This window comes from Neltuma alba, unplaced genomic scaffold, assembly GCF_004799145.2.
Source record: "Neltuma alba isolate B1F8T4 unplaced genomic scaffold, ASM479914v2 tig00012081_pilon, whole genome shotgun sequence".
Taxonomy (NCBI): Eukaryota; Viridiplantae; Streptophyta; class Magnoliopsida; order Fabales; family Fabaceae; genus Neltuma; species Neltuma alba.
The window spans coordinates 830,446-844,841 of record NW_021636640.1 but is presented as its reverse complement, the minus strand read 5'-3'; the positions used below and the strand labels follow the sequence as shown (position 1 = coordinate 844,841).

The following is a 14,396-nucleotide window of genomic DNA, read 5'->3' as shown; positions in this document are numbered from 1 at the left end:
TTCCAAGAAAAAGATCTATCTTCTCCCCCAGCTTATAAGTCTTGGTAAAAGAGACGTGACACAAGTAGAATGATATTGAACTACACAAAGGTGGATTTACATCAAGATAGACGCCCCCATTACTCCACCTATCAATTTTTGACCGCCCACCTTGGCCAGAAGATATCAGAGCTTTGATGCCAGCAATCCACACTGCTGCCTCAACTTTATCCTCGCAAGTCTGTAAAGAGCTGAAAAAAATCTAGTAATGATACAAGTGGAGGAAATGGAAACTAGATAATGATGTAATCACACAAAGAATTTCAGAATTCATCACCAACCAAATCAAGGGACCACTTTCTGTTGTTATAAATAAGGGAAAAGAATAGATACTTCTTCTCAGGACTTAGACACCATTTAAAAACAGCCTGCCAGAAGATTGAGGAAGAGCAACCAAAGAATGACAAATGAATCTATGGAACAATTTATAAATATCACCTAGTAATAACAACACATGATGAGGCATTTGAATAATATAAGATAAAATTCCAGAGATCTCCCTGTTCTTTGTCCAGGAATAATTGTTAAGGCAGAAGAAAGATTCAATCTTCTTTCTCCACTGCTTGAAATCTAGATTAAAGATTATTCATCCTCTTGTTTTCAGATAGTTTAGTAAGTACAAAAGTAAAGAACTTAAACAAGTTTGATAATGCAAGAAACACAGAAAAGTTACAATGCAATAAGAATTCAAGAGTCCATCAATATAACCACTGTTGCATTCCTAAGAGTCAGTCTCAAGATCTATGTTTAAGCTGGTTTGAACCCTTGCTAATTGAACCAAGTGGTGCTGGTCAAAAAAATTGAACTAAGTGGTCATCGGTAAAATAGGGACATGATTTGCAATACTACTTACATCAAAGTGACAACACCCAAAAAGATATCCCTTAAATATCATCCATGGTATAATTACGACATTCATAAACATATCCCCCGCCCAAAAAAATCAAAGAAAATCCAATGAGAGGCCACAATCTATACACAAACAAAAACTCACCTCACACCACATCACTCATCACTATCAAAAAGCACAAAAGAGTAGCTATCTTGATTATTGTCCAAGAAGGCACTCAATTAAGTAGAACATTTGAGTATTCAATAACAAGATCTTAACATGAGCTTTCAGTTATGAGCCAGCTTACATTGGAAAGCCTGAACGGATAAAACTTGGGCTTTCCTTTCCGACCATATTTAAGCAGTTGGGCACCCTTTTTAAAAGGAATCAATGCCTGAAGAAAGCAGAAGTAACAGGTAATGACAGCAAAATAGTCTACAAGATATTGAAAGATGCAATTGTTGTGGGTTTATCAAAGATGCTAAGAGTAATCACACAAAAGAACTATCCAATTGACAGTCGAGTGAATATACAGTTTTTTTTTTGTAGAAAAGGATAATCGGAGAAATTTTATCATTAGAAAATGGCATCCAAAGACATCTATTCTTTTAAAGAATAAGCCATTAACAATTTAGAACCAAAGTTACTCACAATACATGCTGAAGCATCCTATTGGAACACAAATAGTCAGTCCCATCATATCTTTTGAGACTCCTCATGTTCAATAGCAGTGATAAAGCATGAGATCATTCAATCAAACCTTCTCATTCAAAAGGGTGCAGACCTTCATTATAAATAGAACTGCTTGAAAGTTTACTGATCATCCATTAAAAAAAAAATCAATATGTGCTCCCCCATATTTTCATTTTAGCCTTTACTCTTCCGGTCTTTCGACTAGAGTTAGCGGCAATTCCAACTTCCCTCAGTATCCAAACAATGGAAGACACGCTGATCATAATATTTTTGGCCAGGGAACGTGCCTTCAACAAGAAACCCAATCACTATATTGTATTGAAACAAACCAAATAACAAATACTCCAAGCAAGCTGCAATATTCACAAGAACTAAAGCAAAAATTATAAAGCGTCACATAAAGTTTGTGACTCACACACATAGAGAGAGAAAGAGAGAGAAAGACCTGCTCTAAGTCACGGTGGGCATTCCCGTAACTAGCAAGATCTGCCAGTCCATGTGAAAGATTCACAGAAACGCCACCACCCTCTCCGATCGCTGGATGAAGCTCCGGTCATCATATGCAACAATTCCAGCCTCTTCCCTACGCAACCATCCACACCCAAACCTCACTCTTTCTTTCAAACAAAACCAGCTTCTTCTTCACTCTCAAGAATGCACGAAGCTCCGTTAGATCTATTCCTCCTCACAGAAACCACATGTCCAGAAACTCCATTGACAAAATCAAGTCAGAGTAGAAACTTCTTCAACACATGAACTGGGATGGACTAGAAAAGAAACCCGGTTCTTTGACAGGAAAGAAGCAGCATCTCGGACACACTCTGGTGGTCTACAGAAGAATGGAGGTTGCAAGAAAGTATTCCGGCGAGCAATGCAGGCTCCGGCGTCGGCCAACTGGCGAAGGGACTAAGCAGAAGACGAGACAGCAGACAGAGAATGAGAGTGTAGAAGTACAACCAGTCAAAGACGAGGACAGAGGAAAATATTAAAAAAAACAAGGGAGAATTAGAATAAAGTACCTGTAGAAAGAAATATTTATTAAAAATGACCATAAAAATTAGAATTACTTAAAAGGACCAAAATTTAAAATACTGGTCCTAAAATGCCAAATTATCTCTATCCCACCTCCATCTCTCTCCGTGATTTTTCCACCCTTGATGTGGTAGTGGTTGCTGCTTTCCTTCCCTACTATTTTACATTGTTAGGTATTTATTTTAAAATAATGTAGTTACATTTTTCCCACAAGTTTTTCAAAAAGTTAGAACTTCCCTAAGCTATATATACACAACTTTTTTCTTATTCATACTCAGAATTTGCAATTATTAATAACATTATTATTTCAAAATCTTCAAGTTTTCTTGTCGCAAACAATAACATTCAAAACCATTTGTTACTCACAGTCTGAAATCTAATATTTGATGATTTTTCAATTTTGTATAGAGTGAGACGTGACAGTTAATTGGAAAAGAAGAATAATTATGGGTGATTTAGTATTTTTAAAATTGTATTTTAATTTTTAGCCTTTTAAAATAATTATGCTTTTTAAGATCCTCTAAAATAATTATGATTTTTAAGATCCTCTAAAATAAATATTGCTTTTTCTTGGTCCTTGGTTCTAATTCTCCCAAAAAAAAAATAAATAAAGATGGAAAAGCAGAAACTAACCTGAGCCTGAGAGATGAAGTCATAGATAGAAGGGAGAAGGAAAATATAGGGCCTGGTTGTTTTTTGTTTTCTTATTCTCAAAATAATTTTATAAAATTGTTTTTAAGAGCAAGTTTTAGAAAAAAAATAAAAAAATTTGTTTGGAAAATAATTTTTAAAAATTCACATTTGAAAAGAATATAAAAAATTACACTTTGACAAGTAATAGTTATTACTGATAGTGATGAGTAGTAGGTAGTAGAGGAGAAGAAAAAAATATTTGTCCAATTTTTCAAAGCAAAAAATTAAAAACACAAAAATAAAAACAAGACAACATGTAAAAGTTATTTTGATTTTTCAGTTTTTAAAAACAGATTATTGTTTTTTTCTTTTTAAAATAATCAACTAAAAACAAATTGTTAAACAAGTTTTTTTGTCTTTTTGTTTTTAAAAATAAAAAATTGAACCAAACAAGCCTGTAATTTCTGTTGTCAGACTTCTACTTAATTTCCAATTTGATCTCGATAGTATGAATTTCTTTTCACATCTATCCCAGAGATGGAGTGAAAGACTAGGACGAGGACCGAATTCGTACTTTCGCTGAAAATGGTAAAAGATTTTCGAAACCCGGCGGTAGTTTGTTCTTAAAGTTTTTGAAAAACTAGAGTGTGTTTGGATGAAACCAAACCGTGGTTTGGAAAAGTGATTCTGGAGAATAGATTCTGGGGAAAATAGATTCTGTGAAGAATAGATTTTGTAAAAAAGTGATTCTGAGAAGTGAGAGTGTTTGGATAGTTGTTATCAGAAGCACTTTTTATATATACAAATTACTAAAAAAAAGACATAAGTTAATATGATAATTACAGAAAAAATAGATTTTATGATATATTTTAATTTGAAGGAATAAAATTGTTAATAATATGTTTTTTACCAACATAATTAATAATACATAAGATAATATAATTAATAAATAATTAATGTGTATATATATTTATAAATATAAGATTAAATATATTTATAAAAAAATATGTTTATAAAAAAAAAACAAGATACATATCATATAGGCCCTCATACTCTCCCTTTTTTCTCTAAAAGTAAAAAAATTTTGCTTTTTCCAAAACCATGGTTTTGGTTTTTGGAGGGGGTGTTTGGGTGATTTATTCCTCAAACCATGGTTTGGGGTGTCACCCAAACACACCCTTAAGTAAATGTTGGGGATGAAGCACGCAGGCGCGCAGGTGACAATGCAGGGAGGGCGGTTTTAGTAATTTGAGGGGAGCAGGTTAACGGTTTTAATAAAGAGAGAATTATGATGAGATTTTAAAGAATAAATTTAATTTTTAATGAATATTGTTATTCTTTATTCTTAAAATTTATCATGGCAAACTCTTCAATTTTTACTATACTTCAAGATAATTAAATTTTTTTCTTAAAAACTAATTGTAATTTTTCCATTTATATATAATATCTACTTAATTTCTTATTCATAATTAATTTTGGTTACAATTTAGAGAAAGTTAGTATCATTTCTATATTTAATCTTTTTTATGATTTAATTAAATATTTAAAAGAAGTAGTGATAAAAATATTACGTGTATTTATTATATTTTTTATAAGAGAGATTAACTAATTCGATTCTAATTCAATTCTTAAATTTTAAGTCTTTTCAACTCAATATCTATAATTTTACCTCCATATAATTCAAAGCATAGGTTAAGAGCGTGATTAGCAGCGTGCACACGCACATTGTGTAAGCTGTTACTAGAGTTATCCAATATTTCTAACAAAAAGAAAAGAAAACTTATATAATCTTGAGACACTACTACTTTTTCCATTTTAAATACAAGTCTTAAATTTTACTTGTTTTTTTTTCCTCAATATTTGTTATAATGCTAACTTTTTTAAGTATAATTAGTGCGTACTTGTCTCCAAAAGTAACAATTGTAGATATAATTAGAGCTAATTTTTAAGCTAATTTAAAATGCAAAAACTAATTTTTACATGATACATTACTGATTTAAGTATTTTTTTTAATTAGATGGTGTGCTTTCCAATATTATATAATCCGGAGGGTTAATTTGAAGGAGTGATTGGGACCAAATAAGATGCTGGTGTTGCCCTTAGACCCTACAGCTTAGCAAATGACTTGGGATGAACAATATAAGAGGCAGTAAAGGACTATAGGGAGAATAATAAGGGTATAGTAGCTTTGGTTAAAGCATTAATAAATTAAAATACCATCACTTTCTAATCTTGGTCCTTATTTATTACCCGGCCAATTGTTTGTTCCCAGCTACGTCTTAGACTCTGAGCCACATCCCATCGCCCAATTTATGGTTTAATATATCTGAGTTTGATTTTCTCACCAAAGAATAATTTTGATATTAAATTATTTTTTCTTAAAAGACCCATGTCTTTAACTCCATCGCTTCATCCACTGTTACTAATAATAGAGGTTACTAATAATAGAGGTGGACGTTAACCCTACGGACTACCGTGTCAGTGTTTGTGTGTATCATTAACTATGGCTGAGTAAATATGCACACTACATATCGCTCATCGTACTCCCTCGAATTTTTAATATGAAAGTTAGACAGGAGAGTGAATTTAATCTTAGGAAAAATCCCATATAAATACCTATTGAATTCTAAAATTTTAAATAAGTCACTCTAACTTCACAAAAGACAAACAAGCCTACAGGTATTAAATCGGAATTTGCAAATTTTGACAAATTACCTCCATGCCCTTTTTCTCATTTCCTTATCCTCTCTCTCTCTTCGTCGTCTTTTTTACGGCAGAGACACAGCTTGTATGGGAAATTAATGCCGTGGCTGCATCATTCTTTCACTGGGTTTTGTTAGACATTGGAGACGCAGTTGAAATATTTTAGGATAGAGAAGAGAGATCGCCATTGATTTTGGAAGCACACCATTATACAACGGATCCTCTTCTTCTTCAAATAGCGGCCATTGTGAAACTTTGTTGCTTATATTTATGAATCAAAAGAAGCCATGGGAACCAAAATATAACAACTATGAGTCATCTTCTTGAGAGAGAGAGAGAAGACACGGCTAGATCTTCTTTTTCCTCAGTCATGGTAGCACTAAATATAGTTACTGTCATAGAACATTCTGGTTTTTGGTAAATATCATTAGTGCAGTTGTCAAACCCATTATAAATGTTGTCAATCATATTATTTTATAATAGATTGACTTTTGTAGTCTGAATGACAAGAAAATATTATAGATATTAGTTTAATCTTAATGCTACCTTGTCATTTGAATATATTTAATGTAACTTCTGTCATAGGCTCGTTGTTTTTTCGTAAATATTGTCATTTTAGTGGTCAATTCCATTACACATGTAGTAAATTATGAAAGTTATTGATATTATGTTTATTATGATGTTTTTCTAGTGTACTTGTATAATACATTGTCAATACATTTTGACCCTTGTTTAATTCCCCAAAAGGCTAGACTTAAAACAGGTTACAAAAATTGCTATGCATGTAGTAATTTTCATTACGCAAGTTATCATTCCCATTACATGTTTAATAAAGTTGTCTGCAAATGAACTAAAATTGGATTGCAAATAATCAAGTTACAAGTCGCTTGATGGAAATGATAACTTGCATTATGCAAGTTGTCATTTTCGTTACTTGTTTTGTAAAATAATATGTAAATGACTTAAAACAGGTTGCACAAAAGCATTATGAGACTTTTAACTTGATTATTTGCAATCCAATTTTAGTTCATTTGCAGGCAACTTTATTAAATATGTAATGGAAATGATAACTTGCATAATGAAAATTACTACATGCATAGCAATTTTTGCAACCTGTTTTAAGCCTAGCCTTTGGGGGAATTAAACGAGGGTCAAAATGTATTGACAATGTATTATACAAGTACACTAGAAAAACATCATAATAAACATAATGTCAATAACTTTCATAATTTACTACATGTGTAATGGAATTGACCACTAAAATGACAATATTTACGAAAAAACAACGAGCCTATGACAGAAGTTACATTAAATATATTCAAATGACAAGGTAGCATTAAGATTAAACTAATATCTATAATATTTTCTTGTCATTCAGACTACAAAAGTCAATCTATTATAAAATAATGTGATTGACAACATTTATAATGGGTTTGACAACTGCACTAATGATATTTACCAAAAACCAGAATGTTCTATGACAGTAACTATATTTAGTGCTACCATGATTGAGGAAAAAGAAGATCTAGCCGTGTCTTCTCTCTCTCTCTCAAGAAGATGACTCATAGTTGTTATATTTTGGTTCCCATGGTTTCTTTTGATTCATAAATATAAACAACAAAGTTTCGCAATGGCCGCTATTTGAAGAAGAAGAGGATCCGTTGTATAATGGTGTGCTCCCAAAATCAATGGCGATGTCTCTTCTCTATTCTAAAATATTTCAACTGCGTCTCCATTGTCTAACAAAACCCAGTGAAAGAATGATGCAGCCACGGCATTAATTTCCCATACAAGCTGTGTCTCTCTCGTAAAAAAGACGACGAAGAGAGAGAGGATAAGGAAATGAGAAAAAGGGCATGGAGGTAATTTTTCAAAATTTGCAAATTTCGATTGAATACCTGTAGGCTTATTTGTCTTTTGTGAAGTTAGAGTGACTTATTTGGGATTTTAGAATTCAATAGGTATTTATATGGGATTTTCCCTTTAATTTATATACTTTTAAAAATCAGTTCATTTAATTCATCTTCGAAATATAAAAACTGAAAGTACAGCACCAAATATATGATTGACCAATCACATTTTCTGATGGTTTTACCCACATTTGATTTTAAATGCATTGGGAAGATAAATGCTATAAAATAATGTCATGATGTATGATGGCAATCATGAATAGCAGAAAGCCGAAGACAAGGAGTAAGAAAGTGAAAATGATAAAAGCAGACACTTAAAATATAAAAAATACACAAATTGTTCTCATGGTCACTTTGTGAATAATTCTTTTATTATTTTTGTTTCCTTCAAAGTCCAACCTGGTTGGTGAACCCTCTTTTTATTTTATTAATATTACTTTATAAATAGAATTATATAAACGAAATATGTACGATTCTCCCCATGGACTAGTAAACTAATTAATAAATCCCATATGCAACAAAAGATTCTTGTTTTTTAAAATAATGAGATTGGCATGACATTGGTCCTCAACAGTGCTTCCTATTTTTAATTATTCCTTTAATTTATTTATTATTGTTGGATTCTTCATCCAAAGTCATCCCTTACAGTGGCATTAATTTCTCTTTTTTGATTTATAATAAATCAATGAACTTCATCGCCTTGATCTTAACATAAATAATTAAATATTATACCCTTTTCAATTTCCATGAAGACTCAATGAAATTTATCATTATGTTCGATGCTTGCCATTATTTTGAATTTTGGCACTAAAAATGATTAAAAAAATATTACATCTAAAGGATAAATCCACTTTTTCCCCTTTTGATCTGCAGAAAATCCCTCCCGAAAATGGGCATAAAAAATATGAATATTAAGAAACAGAAGAAAAGCTATTGCAAGAAAATGAAAACACTTTATTGATATTGACAAGGGAAGGGCACAAACTTTCATTAGTGATAATGTGATATGACAGAATCAACATGCACCGCTATGAAATCAACAGAATAAGAACAAAAGCTCACATTCCTCCAATATTTAATGAAAGGTGTTTGATAAAAACCAAATCATAATTTTAAAAGTGTTTTTATGATTTATGAAATAAATATATAAAAGAATTTGTTTTATTTTATAAAAAAATACTTTTTAGAAGTACTTTTAAAAATCATCAAACACCTCTTAATTCATAAAATAAATAAATTGAAATCAAAATATCGTCACAGTTATTTTCTTCTGGAAATAAGAAAAAAATTTCTTCAAGAATTATAAATTAAAAGTACTAGTACTTAATTTTAAGGAGTATTAATCAGTTGTCCACGTTCATATATTTAAAAAAATGCATAAAAATTGATTAGTTACGTAGTCGAATCTCATTTTTAATATAATATATATACCAATAAAAATGTTTTAAATGAGAAAATAATATAAAATCTGCAACTAAAAGAAATTCTAAATTTCACAAGCTAAAAAACTGTGGTAAAAAGGAAAAAAAAAATGAAAATTGAGAATTCCAGGTTTCCACCAAACACGGTGCACAGTATTTACATGAGTAGTTGTGGATGATAGATCCAATCATTAATTGAAAAAATCATTATAAAATCAGAAACGAACAAAAGCTTTGGTCTGAAGTCACCTTTTTCATTAGCTTCCCCACCCTTTTTTTTAATGTGTTCCCTTTATATTCTTCTCTTTCTGATCTGCGATTTGATTTGAGACCAAAGCCCAAAGTACAGAGAAAATAAAGGGGAGGCTAAAGCCAAGACAAGCGCTCACTGCTTGTTATTCCAAACACCAACTTCACTAATTCAGCTTCTTCCTTCTCTCTCTCATCAATTACGCATACTTACTCCTTTGCCTCTTGCTCTGAAACTTCTTTTCAAAACCCTAGTTCATTCTCCGATTTCTGAGCCAACGTCGGATGGGTTTTTGTGTGTAAAGTTTTTTAAGAACAGTGGGTTTTAATCTGATCACATTTTTGCTTCTGTAAAGAATTTCTGCGTCTTTTATATATATATTTTTACTTTAAAAATATCATCTTTAAGGTTTTCATAGTGTAAATTATTGCGGCTGCTTTGGTGGTTTGATTCTATGGCTGCGGTTGCTGAGATTTCCGGTGATTCAGCCGCTGCCAGCAAATTGGACTCAAAGCCGAGGCCTGATACCGAATTTAATGTACAGAAGCTTGTTGATATGTTTACAAAGCTGAATCCTCTAGCTAAAGAGTTTTTCCCATCATCGCATTCTCATAATCATCTTCGTCATCTGAGCTCTAATCAGTTCTTTCCCAACAATTTTCTGGTTAAGCCATCTGATAATGATAATTACTCAAACAATCGCAGGGTATGGTCATTCCTCTTTGATCTCCTTGATCTCTAATTTTCGTATTTTTTGTAGACGTTTTCTTTTTCGTAGTCCTTTTTGTTTTTTAATTCTTCTCTCAAAGTGGATTGTGTGCTGTACTGGAATTCATTTTGGACCCATTTTATTCTGACTTAACCCAGTGCTGCATACAATAGTTAAACCGATCATGTGTTTTCAGTAATTATAAGATCACTCAGACCAATTTTGTTCTCTGTAACTTTTTCCCCTGTAATTGTATCTAAAATATTACAAGAAGTGAACTCAGTCTATGCTCTGCGCAGTCTTTATTTATTTTGTATCTGGCAGAGCAAATGTTCAAACTTTTTTGCAAAGTGTCGAAACTCCCCATCACTGCCCTGCAGCTAGCGACTCTGATCGGTCAGCAGTTTGACTTTTCCATACTTTGTTATTATTTCTTATGTATTACACTGTTAGTCATTTGTTTTGATAGGCTTCAGTTTGCCCTCAAGTTCTCTCTTCCTTGAACTAGGATATCCTGAGATTTGGCATAGATAACTGCAATTTTCATCATTTTGACAATTACTGTTGACTGTTCACTGAGTTCTGTGACTAACTTCAAACTTAGAATACAGCATTGCTGATGAGGGTTAGGCATGTTTTTTACCACCACTAGATAGTGGACGATAGCATTTTCCGTCAGAAAGATGATAATATCATTGAGCTAACCTTTTATCCGGAGGTTAGTCTTAATAATATCATTTTTAATATCTTGCAGAGAAGAAGCAATTTTAATCAGGGAAGAAGGCTGAATGGAAGAGTGCATAAGGCCCAAAGAGAAGACAGCATTAGAAGAACAGTATATGTTTCTGACATTGATCAGCATGTGAGTTATATCGGCTCTAATAACTTCTTGATGGCATAAGTTGTCTTTTCTCATATTTTTAATTAAAGAAAATGTTTATCTACTTGAATAGTCTCTTGTCCTTTTATAGGTAACTGAGGAGCGGCTTGCTGCCTTATTTACCAGTTGTGGACAAGTAAGTTGTAACTCATGAATATTGGTTGATAACTTTGCTATATTTGTGGATCATATATAGCTGAAGTTGTGTTTTCTTCAGAGGGTCACACACGCGGAGCATCAGACATGCATCTCCTAATTATAATGCGTTCCTTTGTGGAACACAGTTTAATAAATTGAACTCTTCCTTCATGCATGGTTATCTCTATTTTTTCTTTTGTTAGCTAGGAACATAGCTTGCCTTGCTCTCTGGCTTCCAATACTTTATTTTAAAATATGCTCACGCAAGGGTCCGTTAATGGGGTTGGATACAGGTATTTCTTTGTTTTTTTTCACATAAGCTGGTTGAACTTTTCTCAGTTTGATAGAGCATCACTATGGAACTGATATGAAGTTTCATACTTTTCACAGTGAATCTGGTTTTCTGTTTCATTATTTTTAAGCAAAACAATTATTTGGACCTGTTCATTCGAAATTTGGATAAGCTTCTTAGCAATTATATGATGCATCTATTTTGGGTGTTGTTAACTCTCTTCAGTTAATCTTATGCGTTTGCGCTTGGAAGGCTGCACTTTTACGCTATTGCACTGGTTGTGACTTTTTTTTTTTTTTGAAATTGTTGAAGGTGATTGATTGCCGAATTTGTGGTGACCCACATTCAATCCTTCGCTTTGCATTTGTGGAGTTTTCAGATGAACGTAAGTTTAGGCTTGCAAATCCAGAGTACAGACAAACAAAAAAGGCATTTGCTTTTTCGAATCCATAAAATGTGTTTTCCATGGAATTTGTGTCAACAGGAGGCGCAAGAGCAGCTCTAAACCTGGGTGGTACTGTACTGGGCTACTATCCAGTCAGGGTTCTTCCTTCAAAAACTGCCATCCTTCCTGTGAATCCTACATTCCTACCCAGGGTTGGAATAAATTTCTTGTTCTTTCTATACTTTGCTGTAGTTAGATTGGTTTAATGAACACAATTTTCTGTTCCTTGATTCAGCTGCTTCTGTGCCATGTGATAATATAGTCCATTTGGTGGCTCATCTTTAGTGTTCATTTGAGGAAACTTTTTGAGGGGTTCCACTGACAAATGTTTAGCAACTGTCAAATATGTCATGATTTCGATTGATATGTTTTCTCTCTCTTCAATAATCGATTTCCAAGAAAAACTCCAGTCATATGTTATTGGCAATAATGCTTTCCATTACATAATATATCCTTCTTGTCAAGGGAATTTATGGTTCGAAAGCTTTTCAGTGCACTCAGTTGTTCCTTTTCTTTTGTGATGTGCAGTCAGATGATGAGCGGGAGATGTGTAGCAGGACTGTTTATTGTACAAATATTGACAAAAAGGTATTTCTCTTTTCACTTTGTTGGTATAATGCTTGCTTGCTACCTTTTGCTATCAATTTGTGCCGTATTTCTGTCAGTATAATAAAAAATCGTATTGGAGTTTTACATATATGATATCAGGGCTAATTTTCTCGACTTCTCACTGAATTTACCCTTCATATCTCATTGCAGCTTTCTCAGGCTGAAGTGAAGAATTTTTTTGAAACAGCTTGCGGAGAGGTCAGATCAAAACACTTCTTTCATGTTATTGGCTGGAAATAAGTTATTTGAGGAGTCAAATAGTTGACCTTAACTTCATAATTTACAGGTTACCCGCTTGAGGCTTTTAGGGGATCATGTGCATTCAACCCGAATTGCTTTTGTGGAATTTGCAATTGTAAGTCTTGAAATACCATCAAACGCTTCAATACTTTGTTGGAAAACAGTTTCTTTAATTATAAACGTGTTTCCGCCCTAGACAAGTTACTCAGCGTACCATGTTTGTTTCTGTTCGTGTTTGTTCTTCTTGTTGTAAGTTATATGACCTGGAATTTGTAGGAGTGTTATACTGCAATACTATGCTGAAGAATGAATTATCAACAGGCAACATTGTTGGTCTTTTGTTAGTAATAAATATTGAGCTTTTCTTAAACCTCTGCCCAATGGATAAGTCCGTAGAAGTACCTACCACGTTTAGTATTAAATTGATCCTTACGCATTAGTCACTCGTTATGCAGGCAAGATGGATTTATGCTTCGTACTTCTATTTGAATACATTTGCATTTTGCTTTTGCTTGCCTTTCTTTTTATGGCTTCTTTGAATTCTCCTTTATATAGTCTTATAGCGGTTGCATCTGTATGAAATTGAGTTTTTGAAATTGAACTGTCGAAGTCTCCAAGCATTTAATGAACCGCAATAAAGAACGTAATAGCTTCTTGTGGTTACTGCTATGGGTAGTTTTTCGTTCACTTGCACAAAAGAAACCATTGTCTTGTCTAATTAGTTCTTTCATCTTGAGCAGGCAGAAAGTGCTATAATTGCTCTAAGTTGTAGTGGGATGCTCTTGGGAACTCAGCCTATCAGGTTTGATCCGTGTGCCAGACATTACTATTGTTGTTGGTTATGGAAATGCCAACTGAGCTCAGTTGAATCATATTTGGTATCTTCCTCTTGATGTAGGGTAAGTCCTTCAAAGACACCTGTGAGGCCAAGGATCGCTCACCCAATGTCGTGTTGACTGCTCGGTCCGGTCCAATCCAATGCTAAGAGAGACTATTTAGCCAACTTTTCAACGGAGAGATGTGTAGACTGGAAGGGGCGGTGAAATTATCCTTTGTTTCAGTATTTCCATCTTTTCTGTCAGCAGCAGTTACTGTTTGTTGCCTTAAACTTGCCATCTTCATCCTTAGAAAAGTATTTGAACATGTCTTCGGATTTACTGAACGCAGTTCACCTGTCTTGAATGTTGAATTCAGCATATCTGAATGACGTCCTTCAAAATATCTTTAGTCACAACTCAATTGGAAGGGCAAAACTAAGGTGCAATTTTCATGTGTCTATGACTAGGCTCTCTAACAAAACATACTCTTTCCACTTCTTAATATAAGAGCTACATAACTAATATACAGATATTTAAAAAAATCAGTTAAGTTAGTTAGATATGTGTGTGTGCATGCGATGTGGTTTTCTTAGAATATCTTTTTTAATCATACACATTGTAATTACTTTTTAACGTGCAATCGATGGGGATATTTGGGAGAGGGAATTATAAATTTGAGAGATAAAATATATTGAGTTTTATATTTAGGATCAAAATAAATCATTTGTGTAGTTCTAATATTGAGGACTATG

General features: G+C 33.0%; 1 protein-coding gene across 1 annotated transcript; it reads left to right on the top strand.

Annotated features, from left to right (window-relative positions):
• Positions 1–9,624: 9,624 nt before the first annotated feature.
• Positions 9,625–14,098, top strand: LOC114722109 (polyadenylate-binding protein-interacting protein 9). Its single transcript, XM_028908043.1, has 10 exons — positions 9,625–10,219; positions 10,977–11,084; positions 11,194–11,238; positions 11,845–11,917; positions 12,017–12,129; positions 12,506–12,565; positions 12,737–12,784; positions 12,873–12,941; positions 13,567–13,628; positions 13,725–14,098. The coding sequence occupies exons 1-10, from the start codon at positions 9,968–9,970 to the stop codon at positions 13,780–13,782; spliced, it is 888 nt and encodes a 295-aa protein (XP_028763876.1). The 5' UTR covers positions 9,625–9,967; the 3' UTR covers positions 13,783–14,098.
• Positions 14,099–14,396: the final 298 nt, after the last annotated feature.

Excerpts from the sequence above, each read along its gene's own strand:
- LOC114722109 (XM_028908043.1), top strand. The coding sequence starts at position 9,968 with ATGGCTGCGGTTGCTGAGATTTCCGGTGATTCAGCCGCTGCCAGCAAA. Across the intron at positions 11,085-11,193 it reads TTTCTGACATTGATCAGCAT|GTAACTGAGGAGCGGCTTGC; the intron begins GTGAGTTATATC and ends GTCCTTTTATAG. Across the intron at positions 11,239-11,844 it reads TATTTACCAGTTGTGGACAA|GTGATTGATTGCCGAATTTG; the intron begins GTAAGTTGTAAC and ends AAATTGTTGAAG.